Below are 17,982 nucleotides of genomic sequence, written 5' to 3' on the forward strand. Positions count from 1 at the left end.
TCTTCTTCATGTGGCACATTGGAATTTACAACCAAGTGAAGCAATCTACAATTTCGTCTATGAATTGATCCTGGCATTTCGCTAACTATATTCTACACGACGACAATAACTAACTCTAGCTCTCTAAGCAAGAGCGACTTGTGCCAACGATCACAGTGTCATCTTGACCGCTGCTGAAGCCTCGTGATCCGTGCGCGCTCTCTCTAGGAAGCTATCTTTGATCACAGCAATTTTCAGTGGTTGATTTTCGGTTCTGGATTGCTTGACATTGATCATACTACTACATTCACAACATGCACATTTCACGAAATAGTGCGGCCAAGTAGCAGTATCATTCACCACAAGAAAGAATCCAATAATACGAATACGAATTATAATACAAGCATCACAATCGCAGTTCACCGATGATAGCTGTCTCTGCAACGTGCTGTTGAGAAAATTAATGAGTTGATACTGATACAAGAAAAACAAGTGAAATCAGTAGCAGAAATTAATACTGACGAGCCCCGGTTGCGACAGCACAGCGTCTATTGCCAGTGCAGGCGCAATTTAGCCAAAAGGGATTTTCAGAGACAAGATATCAGAAATCAGAACTTCTGAGGAAGTCAATACAGTATAACATATGCTGCTCATGTTCTCCCAACAACTCACCTCTTCGAAACGCTCTGCTCTTGAATCTTGATTTCAGTAACTTTCTTGGATCACGGAGATATTGGACAGAAACAATTGAGCATGATATCTATATCTAGCAGTAGTAGGTCGGTTTCACATACAGAAACATGTAGTGCTAATTATCATTCATACACATCTCATTCTTGTGTACCATATGCAGACAGAACATTCCCCATCAAAGTTACTGGGTACTGAAAGAAACAAACTATGTCAACAGCTATCTTCATCATGCAAACTAGTAACTAAAGGCCTTCATGCCAAACACCAGTGATGTTAACAATCTTATGTCAAATGGAACATCATAATGCTCAGAAGAATCCGCCTGTCTGATCATCAATAAGAAAATAAGCTTGTGGAAGCGATTCATCTATATAGAATCACTGAACCAGTACTCTGTACTAAGCCACAGTTGTGAAAGAAAACAGGAAGATGTATAGTTTTTTTAATGGAGGAAGATATATAGTTGGAACAGAAAGGACATCCATGGGAATTCAGACTTGTACTATCCAGATCAAAATTGCTACTGCTAATTCCAAAGAATGATCACCCACATGATTATCATGAATGCGCTATGACATAACACAACATTAAACAATCCATAAATATAAATTTGTTGCATAGTCAACAGCGTATAAGACTAACCTAGGTGAAGAATTAAGTAATAATAGAACACGGTTGAAAAGACACACCATGCAGAAAGCATGATCACTGCAGTGTCAATTCATAAAAGAGTTCATGCAGAGAAATTTTGCAACTTCCGCAAGCGCTTCGCGGCTGAGGAAGGCTTCTTCAAGACCTTCTTTGCAGATTTCGCTTTTGGCTTAGTCTTCTTCACAGGCGTAGGCGTTTCTTTTATAGGCCCAGGCAGAACACCCTTTTTTAGTGCACTCCCTCTTGGAGTAGCAGATGGTGGCAGCCTCAAGCACTGCGGCGGCAAAGGATTGTGAGGCTTCCAAACTAGATTATTCTTCATCGAGAACCTCACTTTCTTACCGCTCTTCTCCCCATCCTGGGAAATAATTGTACCTTCGCTGCTAACATCGTCTCCATCAGAAACCGATAACCTATCTGCAGATTTTGCTCTCTTCCTTTTCTTTGCAGCTTTCCCACTAGCGGGCAAAGCACTTGAGCTGCTGCCTCCATTGACCATACCAGCTTCTGCTGCAGCCTTCTCAAACTGCTTCTGGAGATTGGACATCAATGTCTCATCAAATGTAACAGCCTCAGTACCATCACCCATCTGTTGGTCCTCCTCTGCAGGAGCGTCTGTACTCTGTTCCGTGACATCTCCCTCATCAACAACCTCTACCTTCTTCTTTTTCTTCTTCTCTTTCTTCTCCTTCTTGACCTTTTTCTCTTGCTTTGAATCCTTGGCCCCCTCTGTCTCACCTTCCACCAATGAAGCTTTCTTCGCCTTTTTCTTCTTCTTCTTCTCCACCTTCACCTCATCCAAATCCATGCCATTCTCCACCCCTGTCACCTCGGTACTCTTGAACTCTGGCACAGCAATCTCGACCCCAGAGAGCTCCAATCCTTTCTCAACCTTCACAAACGCATCCCTCAGCCCAAATAGCACCTTTCGGTTTGCTTGCACGGTCTCCGCCTTCGCCCCAATATCTGAGAACCTCTTGCTGAACCCAAACAGCAAGCCAACCTTCCCAATCTTCTCGTCTGCGCTCCCCTTCTCCACCCCCTCGCCTTTCTTCGCCATCTCGAGCAATTGTTTGCCGCTCTCGAGGAACCTCTCAAACACACTAGACTTAACCTTAGCCACCATCACCCTATCAGATGACTTCTCCAACACAGCGAAGAAAGGAGATAGCAACACCTCCATTGTCTGTAAGCTCACAGGGAGCACAGGCGACAGCTCGTCCAGAAACACCTCGGCGACATGGTACCCAAGCCCACGGGGCGAGCCGGCGGCGACGTTGTCGGCCTCGGGAAGGAGTACCTTCTCCGACAGGATCGATACGACCTGGGAGGTGAGGTCGGCGGCGAAGGAGTTGGCGGCGAGGAGGAGGAAGGCGTGGTGGAGGAACCTGCGGTTGAGGAGGTAGAACTTGTCGAGGCGGTGGGTGTCGATGTGGACCCACTCGCGGCGGAGGGTGGCGAGGTAGGCGGCGAAGAAGGCGGCGGCGGCGGCCGGCGAGGGGCCCGAGGAGACGCCGGCGGCGAGGCGGGTGGCGAGGGAGGACTGGTAGAGCGGCTTGTCGGAGTGCCAGAAGCAGAAGAAGAGGCCCTTCCAGAGCTTGAGGAGGTCGGAGGCGGAGAGGTGCGGAGCCGAGGCCGGGAGGAAGGTGGAGAGGAGGTGCCGCACCGCGCGCTCCCGTGCGGAGCCGTTGCAGGAGGCCAGGCGCCGCGCGATGGCCGCGGCCTCGGCCGATGCGTCGGCGGCGGCGGCGGCGGCCATGGAGAAGATTTGGGGGAGGGAGAGGTGGAAACCCTAGCTGCTTGATCCGGGGAAGGGGATTCGTTGTTTGAAATGACTTTGCTCGATTTTTTTATATTTCTCCGGTTCGCGTCGCGTGAGTGGGGGCGGCGCCTGTGGCTGGATGCTCTGTATTTCAATCCAACGATCAGCTTTTGTCGGTTGCTGGTTGGAAAATGCTGTTACTGTTCATGGACCTTATTCCAATTTTGCATCACGCGCTGTAGATTTGATGATGGGCCGTATGCGGACACCAACTCAAGATTTCCGTGGGCCGTGGAAGGCCATGCGTCTTCACCGGCCGGCCCACAGGCCACAACTACCGGCCTGGAACAAGTTCGTCGCGCGATCCACTAATCAATCGCCAACAAAAACTCCAAACTTGTTCGAGGTAATATTCTTCAGCGAAAAACATTAAGATGTAACTATAATATAATTAAATTAAATTATAACTATACTATAATTACTACACGATAATTATAGTACTGTAACTGTGGTATAACTTATTTAAAACTTATATTCAACCATAATTTGGTTGGTTAGTACGTAGATGTTACGCGTGACATCTATCTATCTATATATCTAAAGCCGGCAGGTTTTATACAATCTGATTGGTCCATATGGTCGAGTAATTTGTTGACACGTGGAGCAACGATAATAAGACGGGCAACTTGTGAATTAAATCGTGCACGTAATCGTGCGGACGCGCCGGCAGGGTACCCTTCTCGATCTCTCCCGTAATACGTTTTTGCCTGGATGGCTGGGCCAAAATTCCATCGCACGCACAGCCAAAAAAATCCAAATTGGCCCATAACAGTGTGTGTGATGAAACAGCTACAGCAGTACAGCACTGTCTAGCAGTTTTGGATGCCATGCGTAATATTTTAATACAAAAGCTCAGCGAAATATAAGTATATTTACTTAGGCACATATAAGCTGTAACGTGAAATTTATTTCGACTTCATAGGTATCGATTATTATGAAATAAATTAATGTTTAAAGTGCAACTTCAATATCATTTTAAAAGCTACAATATGTATAAAAAGAGAGAGTACGCTCTACAAACATGTTAAAAAAAACTTTACATATAAAAAGGAATATGAATTATAAACAAATACATAAGGTGTTAAATTTTTTTTAATTACAAAACTTTTGCAGTTTTAGGAAAGTCAGGGAGAAAAATTCCGATAAATACGACATGAGACATGTTAGAATTAGAAATAGGTAACTTAACCCTATATATCCTTTGTGTCTAGAAAAGGTAGAATATTTAGTGGCAATTTTAAACACTATAAAAATTGTTTACTTCTAAATTCTACAAATTCTAACAGGTTATGTTTAAAACTCTTAAATTTAGAAGCGAGGCAGAATCTTTAGAAAAGAAAATAAATTTTTATATCCTTTAAAATATGATCTTCATCGATTCGTAGTGCATATAACTATGATTCTTTCACGACGTAAAAATAAATTTTTATATCCTTTAAAATATGATCTTCATCGATTCGTAGTGTATATAACTATAATTCTTCCACGACGTAAAAATAAAAATACTACTTATAAAGGTATAAGTATTATCATAATGCTAGAGAAAAATACAGGTTAGATTAGCAAGCGCACCAACGGGCGCGCTAATTTTCTAGTACAAATCTCAAGATGATCATATGGTCACAAATCTAAAAATTTTAGAGACATAAAAAAAAAACTTGCATAAGTTTTCTAGCAATTGAGCTTAACAAATGCCTTTGGCGTCGCTGTCGCGCTACTCTAATATCCTCGCGAGCTTTTGCCTACCGAATGCTTGCTAGCTAGCGGCCGGCAGTGGCAGCATGCAGCCAGCGCGAAGTACGACCGGATCGGATCGGACACACGACACGCGCGAGCGCCTCGGAGAAACCGATAGCTCTGCTTACCTTCCATCGCCACACGGCATTGGAAGCCTCGCATTGCAATCTTGCAGACTTGCAGCTGTTACGGCTGCGTACAGAGGACGAAGCGGCGGCGGCGGCGACGGCTTCGGCGGCGCGTCCGGTGATCATCGCCGTTGGATCGACCGACTGTTCTGCAAAGGTACGTACAGTAGGTACAAGATGACTTAACTACAGTTTTCTTTGAACTAAATAGATGAGTCTAGTATAGTGGTGAGAGGAAGTATTTTCTCCTCGACATGGCTGATCTGTGGTATTAGTTAGTTCATGGCGTTTTCTATCATGTTGTTTATTAGGTTCCTACCCTTAATTACTTCAGGCTTGAGTTAACCTGAAAACTAACATAGGATACATAAATGGATATATGAGATTTGTTCATGTCACAATGAGTAATTTTTTTAAGTAGTTTTCAGGTTTTTACTGTATTTTTTTTGTTTGGCATGTCACTGAGCATATGTGCAATTCACCTCTGCTTTGCTTGTACGGAGTACAGGCAACTAAGTAACTGGCACGAAAACATTTTAGAACAAGTTTCAGCTGAAAATGTTAGGTTTTGGGTGGATGAATGTGCAGAAATAGACAGCAACAATGGCGAACCCAAATGCGAGTGCGGTCTTCCTGGCCTTCATCGTGATTCTCATCATAGTCATCTTCATCCTACTTGGTATCTGCTGGAAGTTCCTCAGGCCAGATATCATGAGGAGATTGATGAGGCCAAAGAGGGCTCCGTCAGGTGAACCTATCATTCTCATCAAACCTGCTGATCAACAATAAAACACAAACTGCTCCATAATTTTTGTATAAAACTCTGCTGTTTCTCTTTCTGTCCATGTAACAGAGGTACCCGAGTATTTCAGCGGCAACATGAGCGGCAATCTGCGCACAATAACATACTTTGATTATGCAACACTGAAGAAGGCCACGAGGGATTTCCACCAGAAGAATCAGCTCGGGAGAGGAGGCTTTGGACCTGTTTATCTGGTACACTTTTTTCTGCCAAGAAACGCCACAAAACAATACTGAATCTGTATCAGTATCACCTACCATTCTACAGCAATTTCTGATTGCATTATGGTTGTTTGCAATGCTAATGTTCATTATCAGGGGAAACTAGACGATGGCAGGAAGGTTGCTGTGAAGCAGCTGAGCGTCGGCAAGTCAGGTCAGGGCGAGTCCGAGTTCTTCGTCGAGGTGAACATGATAACCAGCATCCAGCACAAGAACCTTGTTCGCCTTGTGGGCTGCTGCTCGGAGGGCCAGCAACGGCTGCTCGTCTACGAGTACATGAAGAACAAGAGCTTGGACAAGATACTGTTTGGTAAGCATTACATCCTGAACCTAAAAACTGTCAAGAACAAGCAAAAACATTGTTTACTTGATCCACATTTTTACACATCCATTAACTTTGCAGGTGTTGATGGTGCACCATTTCTGAACTGGAAGACGCGGCACCAGATCATCATCGGCATCGCGAGAGGCCTGCAGTACCTGCACGAGGAGTCCAACCTGAGGATTGTTCATCGCGACATCAAGGCGAGCAACATCCTCCTGGACGATAAGTTTCAGCCCAAGATCAGTGACTTTGGCTTGGCAAGATTCTTCCCCGAGGACCAGACATACCTCAGCACGGCATTTGCCGGCACACTGTAAGTACTGAAGAAAGTATAGTACTCAGCTCGCTTAACCCGTAGCTAGCTAGCTCTGAACACCTGAGCCATGACAAGGTTGTAAATTTTGTTTCTGAAGAACTTTGTGATCCATGGATTTTCAGAGGCTACACGGCGCCTGAATACGCCATCAGAGGGGAGCTCACAGTGAAAGCCGACACCTACAGCTTCGGAGTTCTCGTGCTCGAGATCGTCAGCAGCAGGAAGAACACGGATCTCTCTCTCCCGAACGAAATGCAGTACCTGCCTGAACATGTCTGAATCTTTTTTCTGAACCCAAACTCCACATTACTACGAGTTTACGACACTGTCACAAGAATCTCTCTCATTCTGAATCTTCTTCAGGCATGGAGGCTGTACGAGCAATCCAAGATACTGGAGCTGGTCGACGCGAAGCTGCAGGCCGACGGGTTCGACGAGAAGGAGGTGATGCAGGTGTGCCAGATCGCGCTGCTCTGCGTGCAGCCATTCCCGAACCTGAGGCCGGCGATGTCGGAGGTGGTGCTAATGCTCACCATGAAGACGACGGAGCAGTCCGTCATCCCCGCGCCGGTGAGGCCGGCGTTCCTGGACAGGAAGAGCCTCAAGGACAAGAACAACGGCGGCGGCTCGGACACGGCGGCGGAGATGAGGTCGACGGCGTACTGGCTCGGCACGCCGTCGCCGATGGTCGACAGGCCGTACGACATGAGCTGTGGCATATAAATGGTCGCACCCACGCATATATTGAAGTCGCCATTGGTGATGATGGAATGGTAAGAACTGTTTCGTCCTACAGCGAGATCGTGTCTCAGCAATACCTGCCATGGATGTTGCTGACTTGCTGGCAATCAAGCACAAATGCTATACATTATATGGTGCTTTTTTTGTTGCACAATAGTATTAGTTTTGTACAGAGTAGTACTACTACCAAATAAGAAGAGTGGGAAAAGGAAGGAGAGGCAAATTTGTATTGCTCATTCAAAAAAACTGCATTCTTCATGAATGACTAGGGACTGATAATTTGGGTTATCCGCTGCTATATTGTAATCTAAAGCTACTATCACCTTCTTGTTTAGATTAACCCAATAATGCATATATACATCCAATGGGATTATAAATATTGAGGGTAGAGGATTTTAGAAAAGAACTAATCCCTCCGTTCCAAAATATAAGGCACAACCACCCTTAACCCAAAGACAAAGAAACAATTATTATTATTTCCTAGTTTGGATCACCCTAATAAATGTAATGCATGCATCTAATAGAATTAGAAATCTTGAGGGTGGATGATTTAAAAAAGCAATAATTTAATGAAGAAGAGGTCCTAATTAATTGTATGCACGATTTTGCTAGATATTTGTCATCAAATTTCTCCCCCTAATATTTATCATATGTAATTATAGTAAAATCGTAGTGTAATTACACTGTAACTTGCATGTAATTACATTGTAACTTGTATGTAACTTTCAAGAATCTCTCGGTAACATGTTATTTCAGTAAAATAGAGGTCGTGGGAACAAATCTTTTCACATATGTGTGTGCTATGATTTTTTTCTTCCTCACCAGAACAAATCTACATACAAGTTACACTATAGTTACATGCAAGTTACAGTATAATTACATACAAGTTACAGTGTAATTACACTACGATTGTACTATAATTACATCTATTAAATTTTTAGTAGAAAATTTGTCGACAAATATATAGGTGGTCTCTTGTATGCATGCATGTCTGCCTTATATTATGGAACATCCAAAATAAAATAGTTATGCCTTATATTATGGAACGGAGGGAATAAAAGAGAGAGAAGGTCATAGTTAATACATGCGCTTCTTGTATTATAAACATTGGAAAAGGCGAATGTGTCTTATATTTTAGAATACAGTGAGTAAGATATTTTTTATTAAGCCCTCTTTAGCACAACTTCAGATATAAGATTTTATAAAACAGGGTATTCCTAACTCACAAATCTATACATATTACGTGTATATAACATTTGGATAAATCAAATTATTTTTATTTTAAATAAAAATTAAAATTTTAAACTACTCTGATATATTTTAACATACAAACTTCAAATCTACCGTAATCTGATATCTGGAGCTCGAAATGCTTAATGTTTCTCAGCGGAAGGAGTAGGACGAGGAATATTTTTTTAAGCTTTAAAAGTTGGGAGCAGCATTGTTGTTCATGATGTGATTGTGAAACGGTCAATACAAGCAGAGAAAGCTCCAAAATGATGGTTGGCATTTCCGATAATTTGAGTGAGCTACAAGGAAGGTTGACGACATGACAGATTTTGTAGTTTGAACACACTTGCATTGATGCATTCAACAACCATTAAAGAATTGAAATCATGGTCAAAATCATTCTCCCACTGGTTGCTGCCTCTATTTTTGGCCGGCCTTCACTGGTTCACCTATGCACTGCCCAAATTAACTCACCCTAGCGCCTCTATCTTCTCTCTAGGGCTGTGTTCTTCACCCATTTTCCCAATCCACCTCTCCCATTTTTCACGCGCACGTTTTTCAAACTATTAAATGATGTTATTTATACAAAAACTTTCTACATGAAAGTTATCTTAAAAAATCATATTAATCTATTTTTTAAAAAAAGTTAATACTTAAATAATCATGTAATAATACGAGCTTTGTTTTGCGTGCTGAGCTCCTTTCAGCTTAAAAATAATTATCGTTTTAAACAAAACTAATGTTAAACTTTTAAAACTCTCATTATAAATAACTTTTAAAGTATTTACTTTAAAAACATAGAAACAATTTGTATAATTGATTTTAAAAAAACTTTAACAAAATTGGATATTTATCTAATAGACTACTGACCAAAGTTGCTTTTGAGAATACCGTGCCGAAATATCCAGTATTCATTGCCTAGAGAGTAATGGAGGATGAAAAATATGTTCTCCACTGGTGGAGAAACTGTTTTTAGTCTCGGTTGATAACCCCCCTTTAGTCCCGGTTTTCCAACCGGGACTACGAATCCGGGACTAAAAATCGCTATCTTTAGTCCCGGTTTAAATAACCGGGACTAAAGATCAATCTTTAGTCCCGGTTGGTGTTACCAACCGGGAGTAAAGAGGGGTACCAACCGAGACTAAAGAGGGGAAGCGACAGTTCCTCGAGATTTTTTATTATTATTATTTTGTTGTTGATTTGCTAATGGCTAGTGTTAATCTATGTATTTTCTCCCGAATCGAATGAGATGCACATCCCAAATCAACATCACAAATCAAATACATCACAAATCCTAAAAACTACACACAAATTAAATACATCATAGATTATACAAATTATACATCTTAGATCCATGCGATGCAATGAATCACAAAATTATACATCCAGTGAAACACAACTTACAAAAAAAAGAAAAAGAAAAGAAACCAAGCCAGCGCCCGGCCGCCGCCTGCGCACAGCCGCCTGCCCGCGCGCGGCCGCGCCGCCGCCGCCCGGCCGATGGAAGACGGAGTAGAGGAGAGGAGGAGGAAGGAGAGGGGAGGAGAAGAGGAAGGGGGGAGGGGAGGAGGAAGAGGATTGGATCTGAGAAGAGCAAGAGAGGGGATGTTCCAATCTTACCTAAATATCTGTCTGGGACTTAACCGATCGGATGTGGGAGAGAAATATTTACTCCCGGTTGATAACTTCAACCGGGACTAAAGATCGATCTTTAGTCCCGGTTGGTAATACCAACTGGGAGTAAAGATCACTCGATCTTTAGTCCCGGTTGGTGAAGTGGTAATTTTTAGTCCCGATTGGTAGTATCAACCGGGACTAAAGATTCTCGACCCCCTGACATACATCTGACAGGGGATGAACCGGGACTACAAATCATCTTTAGTCCTGGTTGGTGTTACCAACCGGGACTAAAGATCAAAAGTTTTTAAACCGGGACTAAAAATCGTTTTTAGTCCCGGTTTTTAATGGAATCGAGACTATTGTGAAATTTGGTCGACCGACCAAAGATGGTTTCTCCACCAGTGCTCCCATCATGGATTTAAGTTCTTCATCAATATTATATATTTTTCTTTTAGCATTCTCGTTTTCCCCCAATCATTTGCCCTTGTTAAATAATATTACTGCCTCTCATAAATATAAGTAACACGTTGTTGTTACTCCCTTAGTCTAAAAAACATTTTTCACGCATCTAACACATACTGATAAAAAAGACTAGAATATACCTACTTTATTAAATTCCAAATGCAATTATTATCTATTTTATACACTTCCACTATAATTATTTTTTACTTTAATAAACCCTATACAATAATAAATGAACTTATTTTAAAATAAACGGAAGGAGAGAAAATTGAGTTTATTAGGAGACAGAGGGAGTAATTTTTATGTACTCCTATGTTGTGTTGAGAGGAAACAATATCTTACTGTACCAAACATCTCCATAATACTCGGGATTAGTTCGAAACACAACGGGACAATGTAGCACGGCAAAAGAGAGAAGAGCATCGACCGTACCTCTGGTTCCGATTTTTACCATTACAGGATAATCTAACGCCATTTATGGGCGTAGGCAGTAATTACTCCTCCTGTTTTAACGCTCCTGCCCTGAATCTTTCTTTTTATCGGAGACAAGGACTGGTTTGAAACTTTGAATCTGAGGGCCGCTTAAGATTTGACGATGATTTCTCTACTTCTACTTTCTTCGTCTCATAAAATACTAACTAAGATCATATACAACTGTATTTATTAGTGGTCTCTCTATATTGTCATGCAAGTAAATTTGATGATATGGAAGAAAGAGAAATGAGTATGGTTGTTATGCATGACAACGGCTCAAAGTCGACTCTTAGCATTTATTAGAGCAAATTTTGTTGCATGGTAGTGAAAAAAAGGAAAGAAGAGTAAGAAAAAGTATTTTGATATATTAATGATTAGAGACCATATTGTCTCTAACTGTTGTAGGATGCTAGTCTTTAGATAACGTAGCGCTCATATCTAACTCTACCTTTGTACATGCCCTAATATCGAATTAGACATATCCTAATACTACAAGTCTGAATAGAAGAGTATGAAAAGGTATTTTGATATATTAATAATTAGAGACCATATTGTCTCTAACTGTTGTAGGATGCTAGTCTCTAGATAACGTAGCGCTCATATCTAACTCTACCTTTATACATGCCCTAATATTGAATTAGACATATCCTAATACTATAATTCTAAATAGATATACTTTCAGATTTATAGTACTAAAGTATGTCATATCTGGACAAAATATAATTCATTATTAGTAGTACTATTCCAAGAAAAAAAACAAGGGGTGAAACAAATCTAGTTAAACACATTTTGTTGCTCGCCCCACTCCCATTAAAGACAGCGCTAGAGACCGAAGCATGGGGGCACTCACTCGCAGTCGCAGGGAGCAACGGCAAAAGGCAGAGGTCCAGCCAGCCAGCCAGCCAGCACTGCCGAGATGGCAATGCTACCGTATTGACTCACTGGCCACCCGGCCTCCCTCTCTACTGCAGCAAGCAGCTGATCCTGATATACCAGTGAGGATTGTCTACGGTAATGTTGGTGCAGTAACAAATACTATTGATTTATAGACATGAACTCGGATGTCAGCCGCTGCCAGGGTTTCTCAAACCGTTGGGGCCGGGGTTACCGCGCCCTGGCGGTAAGCACGGTTACCGCGCGGTAACCGTGGAAAATCATACAAAACCGTGTAAAATTTATCAAAAATTCAAATTATTTTTTAAATTTATTTAAATTTAAAGAGGTTACCGCGGTATTTATATTACCGTACCCCCGCGGTAAGCCTGGTAACCGCGCGGTTACCGGCGGTAAGGGAAACCGTGGCCCACTGCTACTGCATTGGCAGTTATGCGAAGGATCTATATCTTCTGATCTATATATACCACCTTCACTGAAAACCTCCTTTGCTTCCTCGTCTTGAATTTCTCTTATTGTTTTACTAATTAATCCGGTAATGAGGGTTACGGGTTATCATTATCTCACGGTGTAATGATATACTATACGGTAATAGCACGGTTACAACAAAAACTGTACGGTTACCATTAGAAATTGCGAGATTTTAAAAATGGAGAAGGTTACTACACGCCATTCACCTCACCGGTGGTACAGTAGAGAGACGAGCAGAGATAGAGAGCGGAGCGCTACTGCGCTAGTAGTTAAGACTCTCCTGAATAGCAGCTGCGAGAGGAAATCGTCAGTCGAAAATGCAGCGTAAAGTTTCCGTTTTCACATCATGATGTCCTCTGTAAAGTCTTTCCCGGCTTGCTTGCTGCATCCGTCCACCAATAATCTCTGAAACGCGTGTAGTATGTGTATGTATGTTGCTCAGACTTCAGATGTAAGCTGGGGAGAGGCTGGGACAGATATATATGCAGACATGTGCAATTGATGCGAGCAGCACTGCTGCATCAGCTTGCTGGCTTCAAGGATGGATGGATGGATACTGTTCGTACCCATGTAGGAGAAGGGTCCATGTCGATGAGATTCCTGAGCTGTTTGTTTGACACTGCACTGCACTTGGGGTGTGCTTAGTTCACGCAAAAATTGTAAGTTTGGTTGAGATTAAAATGATGTGATGAAAAAGTCTGGAAGTTTGTGTGTAGAAAAGTTTTGATGTGATGAAAAAGTTAAAAGTTTTAAAAAAAAATTTATAACTAAACAAGGCCTTGGTTAGCTAGCTACCTCCTCCAGCTAATTGGTGTTGTACTAGCACGTACTCGTCCTTGTATTTCTTGCCAAGTCCTTGCCAATTGTCATGCATCTGTCATTCTGTTGCAACTTATTCTTCTGTTTTTTACTAGTAAAAGATATCAGATATTTCATTAAAACAACAAAATAGCATTCCATCTCTGTCTCTACCATTTGATTTAGGCCCTATTTGTTTCAGCTTAAGATTATTATAATCTAGATTATTGAATCAGATTGCTATAAGTTGGATTATAATAAGCCAGCATAGAATAAGTTGTTAGCTGTTTGATTCTCTGGATTATTAGCTGTTAGTCACCCAATAATCTAGAAAATGCACATTTATAATGGATTATCAGATTATAGTAATCTAGCTTATAGATTATAATAATATATCATAATAAGCTATTTGTTTATTTCAGCTTACTCCTAATAATTTAGATTATCATAATTCTAAGCTGAATCAAACATGGACTTAGATTGTTCAATGGATTATTGCCATGGGTTATCTACTTAATTACAGGGATCGGTTAAATATTTTGAGAAATAAATGTACCAAATAGCTCAAAATAAGTGATATAATTAATAGAACATAAGATTTTTTTTATAAAAAAAATTAAGTGTTGAGCGAATAATCTATTTTAATAATCCAATAAATACGCTGAAAAGAACAACACCATAGAAAAAAATATATTTAAATATATGCTCCCTCCGTTATAAAATATAACAATTTAAAGTAGGATTAGACCCATTACACGGTTAAGCAAACCTAATTAACCAAGAACACACTCCTATCAACCTGCACAGCAAGCAGCTGTGACATCAATGCAACTCGTTGTCCGAGTGCTGTAGGAGGACAGCCTCTTGATGATACTCCGTGGGAATTAGGCTATTCCTAACCCAAGACACTATACATGGTTTTTATAAACTCCACATCATCACGAAACTAGTACGAAACTACTCTTCTAATGCAAACACCACTATTTCATACTTAAATTTAATGCTACTTATCTCACATGATGTCTTGGATATTGTGTAGAAACTATGTCTCATACAAGATATGGTTTCCTTCTCTTTACTCGTTTATTCAATTGCCACATTATTTTTCATTCTAGGTGACAGCTTATATAATGCTATGGACACCATCTAATTATTGGGTTGAGAATGCCCTTGGAGAGCCTCTGGCGAGCACCAAGGATGACAAAATAATTGCAACGGCGTCACATCGATCAAACACCTCCACTTCATCGATCGTTCACCAGATTAAGCCACTCAAATGTGACAGAAACGACGGATCATAAATTCATAATTCCCCGAACAGTCTCAACTAATCCCTGGAGGAAGAAGATTCAGTCTTGGCGTTGAGATATCAACAAACGCTGGGCTTCAGTGCTGACAAGAGATCGATGTGTGATAGAGATTTGTGTGGGCGATAGGGAGCAATTACTGGGCTGAAATAGTAGTCGCACATCTGGATTATCTGCCCACCAATCACATCCAACATTTATGAAACCTTGCAGAATTTCCAACTAGATGAAATAAATTTGGACAGGCATGCATTGGATTTTCCTTTTGTTTTTCTTCACTTCTTGACAATATTCTTGTTTTTTTCCTGATATTTGTATCCATAAGGGCTTAGGATTTAGTAGTAAACTGTATCTCTGAACTTATATATCTACGTATAAAAAAATGCACTGGATATTTGGAATTCGAGAGAAAAATGCATGCACTCATTGCTTTTCCTGTTTTAATTTCCTGTTTAGTTGTCCACGTTGACGTTGCCTTAAATTAATTGGAGGAAATGATAATGCAAAAATTGGGAAAAGGGAGTGTATGAAAGACTCAATAGAAATTAAATGGGGTTCAAAACTTTCGTCAATAAAGAAAAGAGGCACAAGAAATTCATGCTAAATTCAAAAGGGAATTCATCACATTGGGGTGATCGATTGATGTTCATCATTTCCTAACTTCTGGAAAAAAGATTTGATTTTTTTTTTCACACAGTCATCTCTTCTCCCACAAGACTTCCCTTTTAATCCATTGCGTTCTCGACGAACTTCTCTTTTAAAAGCTATCGTATACTTCAATCCAAGATGTTTCTTTTGTGAACTTTTTCCCACTACGACTCCCCTGCAAAGATGCAGTAGTCTGATTGTTTTCATTGAGTAATTTAGCCTAGCTAATTAATCATTTTGTACCCAAAATTAATGCAAGGAAGTCAACTATGTGATTGTACACAAGAGCATGCATGTACCAATATATACTACCAAATAACAACACAATCATCAAGAAAACTATAGATTAAGAGATGGATATGGAAACAAGAAACACTATACTCATATCTCTATCTCTCTTTCGATCAACAGAATGGCCTTGCTGTCCACTTCACAAACCAATCAATACAAGAGAGGAAAAAAATCAAAATAAAATCAAGAAAAAAAAATAAAAAAAACCAAATTAAGTGGATCAGAAGAGGGACAAAGAAGAAAGGGAAGCAGAAGGGAAACAATACTGGACGAACTCCTCTCTTCTCCTTCCCATTCTTCTCCTCCTCTTCTCCTCCTCGTCGTCGTCGCCGCCGCCATGACGACTCTGCGATGGAGCTTTGCTTGCTCCTCGCGCCCACGCTAATGGCGGAAATATATATAACATGGACGCGTCTCTCCAAGCCGCGGCAGGCTAGCTAGCTAGCTATACGTACGTACACGTACCACGTAGTACTCATCGGTTGTGCAGCGGGTTGGGCCCCGTCGGCACCCGCCGCTTCTCGTCGTCGACCAGGTCGCCGCCGCCGGGCCGCCACCGGTGCCCGAGCCCGATGCCGACGAGCCCGGCCACCACCACGTCGAACGCGCTCCTCGGCCTGACGACGACAACCGCCGCCGCCGCCTTGGCCGGGGCCGGCAGTGGGCGCGCCGACTCCGCGCACGCGGCGGCGAGCAGCAGTAAGCAGGCGACGACGGCCGCGCGAGACCACCGCCTCCTCATCATCGCGTCGCCGACGACCTTCTTTGCCGGTAAGCCCGGCAAGCTTAACGAACACGAAGAAGAAGGTGCGAGCTAGCTAGGTAGCTAGGTGGAGTGGAGTCAAAGTGGGTAAAAGATGGGAGGAGTAGCAGCAGGGATCAGTGGTGGCAAAGGTTAGTTCTTGCAAGATTGCCATTGGGTTTTTATGTAGGTGGGGGTGGTGTACTGGTGTGGCAATGCAATGAAATGCAGTGCAAAAAATGCAAAACGCAAATGTGATATTGGGAGCAAAGGATGGAGGATGGGCCAGTGGGGGGATGCCACCAAACCGCATTTAAGGATCTTCAATTCTCTGCTCCTCCCTGCCACTGTCTCAGCTGCTGTGTATAGAGAGAGAGAGAGAGAGAGGGAGGGATTGGTAAAGAGAAAGAAGAGAAGGAAACACCCATACACACAACTACACAAAGGCCACTTTCTTCAGAGCAAAAAGGTGGGGAGGAAATGGAAAGTTTGGTGAACAGGGGCTCCACATCTCTATTTCTCATCCAGAGCTGGATTCAGTATCTCACACAATGGTAAAAAAGGTGTTCATCTTTAAGGGGATAGCTGAAATTGATAGGTTGATGGATCATATGATTTTCTATTAGCTATTTAAGTGTATAAACAAATGAATTAATTATTACTTCCTTCATCCTAAAATAGACATACCCTAGCATCAATCATCCGGATTTACGCCGTATATCAACACTATCATTCAGAGCAGGGTGTACGAGGGATATATCTAATCTAATTCTATATTGCTATATTTTGATACGGGAGGAATAAGAAGTTGAAAAGTTGTTTTACAAAAAAAATAGATGAAAATTTGTATATATATATATTTTTACATGAAACATATCGATTAGCTAGGGAGACTGCGGAAACAAAAATTCAGAATCAGAAAAGGATAGGATCTAACAGCAAGTTTTCTCCTCCTAAGTGCTCCTTTGATTTGGAGGAAAAACATAAGAATTTTGGAGGATTTCAATCCTATAGGAAAAATTTCTATAAATGCCTTTGAATCAAAGGATTGAATCATATATAGTCCTTTGAAATTCCTATGGAATGGATAATCCTATAGAGATTTTGGAGGAAACTTAGCAAGAGCTCAAAGCTCTTGGAAAATTTCCTTCAGTCTATCTCCCGATTCCTTTGTTTTTTCTATGGTCCAATCAAGCGGTTATTCCTGTGTTTTTTCCGTGTTTTGCAATCCTATTATAACCATGTGTTTTTCCTATTTGTTTTGTTTTTTTTATTTCTGATATTCAAAGGGGACTTAATATCAGACAACTATTCCATTGAATATGTCTATGAACAATGGTAACTAAAATACTTGTGCTTATCTGTTCATTTTCTTATGGGCCAATTCCCTATATGCCCATGTAATTTCACCCAATCCCTTCTACGCCCCTGAAATTTGTTTGATCTCTTATATACCCCTGAGTTTTTATTTGGATCCCTTACATACCCATTCCGTTAGTTGACCATTAGTTTGACCGTTAGTTATTGTAGAAATTACTTTATTGTCCTTGTTATATTGTTAAAAGCTAGAAATGTTTTATGTGTAAATTATTTGATTTGTGAAAACCAATAAGGAATAAATTACTAAATA

At 41.3% G+C, this 17,982-nt stretch overlaps 3 protein-coding genes across 3 annotated transcripts; 1 reads left to right on the top strand and 2 right to left on the bottom strand.

The window, feature by feature from the left end:
- Positions 1–1,249: 1,249 nt before the first annotated feature.
- LOC4337268 (uncharacterized) lies at positions 1,250–3,147 on the bottom strand. The gene has a single exon (XM_015781077.3). The coding sequence runs from the start codon at positions 3,080–3,082 to the stop codon at positions 1,406–1,408; it is 1,677 nt and encodes a 558-aa protein (XP_015636563.1). The 5' UTR covers positions 3,083–3,147; the 3' UTR covers positions 1,250–1,405.
- A 1,872-nt stretch (positions 3,148–5,019) lies between these two features.
- On the top strand, positions 5,020–7,753 carry LOC4337269 (cold-responsive protein kinase 1). The gene is made up of 7 exons (XM_026025211.2): positions 5,020–5,167; positions 5,599–5,758; positions 5,864–6,006; positions 6,130–6,343; positions 6,437–6,671; positions 6,797–6,947; positions 7,038–7,753. Exons 2-7 carry the CDS (start codon positions 5,614–5,616, stop codon positions 7,395–7,397), a joined length of 1,248 nt encoding a protein of 415 aa, XP_025880996.1. The 5' UTR covers positions 5,020–5,167; positions 5,599–5,613; the 3' UTR covers positions 7,398–7,753.
- A 7,896-nt stretch (positions 7,754–15,649) lies between these two features.
- On the bottom strand, positions 15,650–16,901 carry LOC4337270 (uncharacterized). The gene has a single exon (XM_015779586.3). The coding sequence runs from the start codon at positions 16,353–16,355 to the stop codon at positions 16,086–16,088; it is 270 nt and encodes an 89-aa protein (XP_015635072.1). The 5' UTR covers positions 16,356–16,901; the 3' UTR covers positions 15,650–16,085.
- Positions 16,902–17,982: the final 1,081 nt, after the last annotated feature.

This window comes from Oryza sativa, chromosome 4, assembly GCF_034140825.1.
Source record: "Oryza sativa Japonica Group chromosome 4, ASM3414082v1".
Taxonomy (NCBI): domain Eukaryota; kingdom Viridiplantae; phylum Streptophyta; class Magnoliopsida; order Poales; family Poaceae; genus Oryza; species Oryza sativa.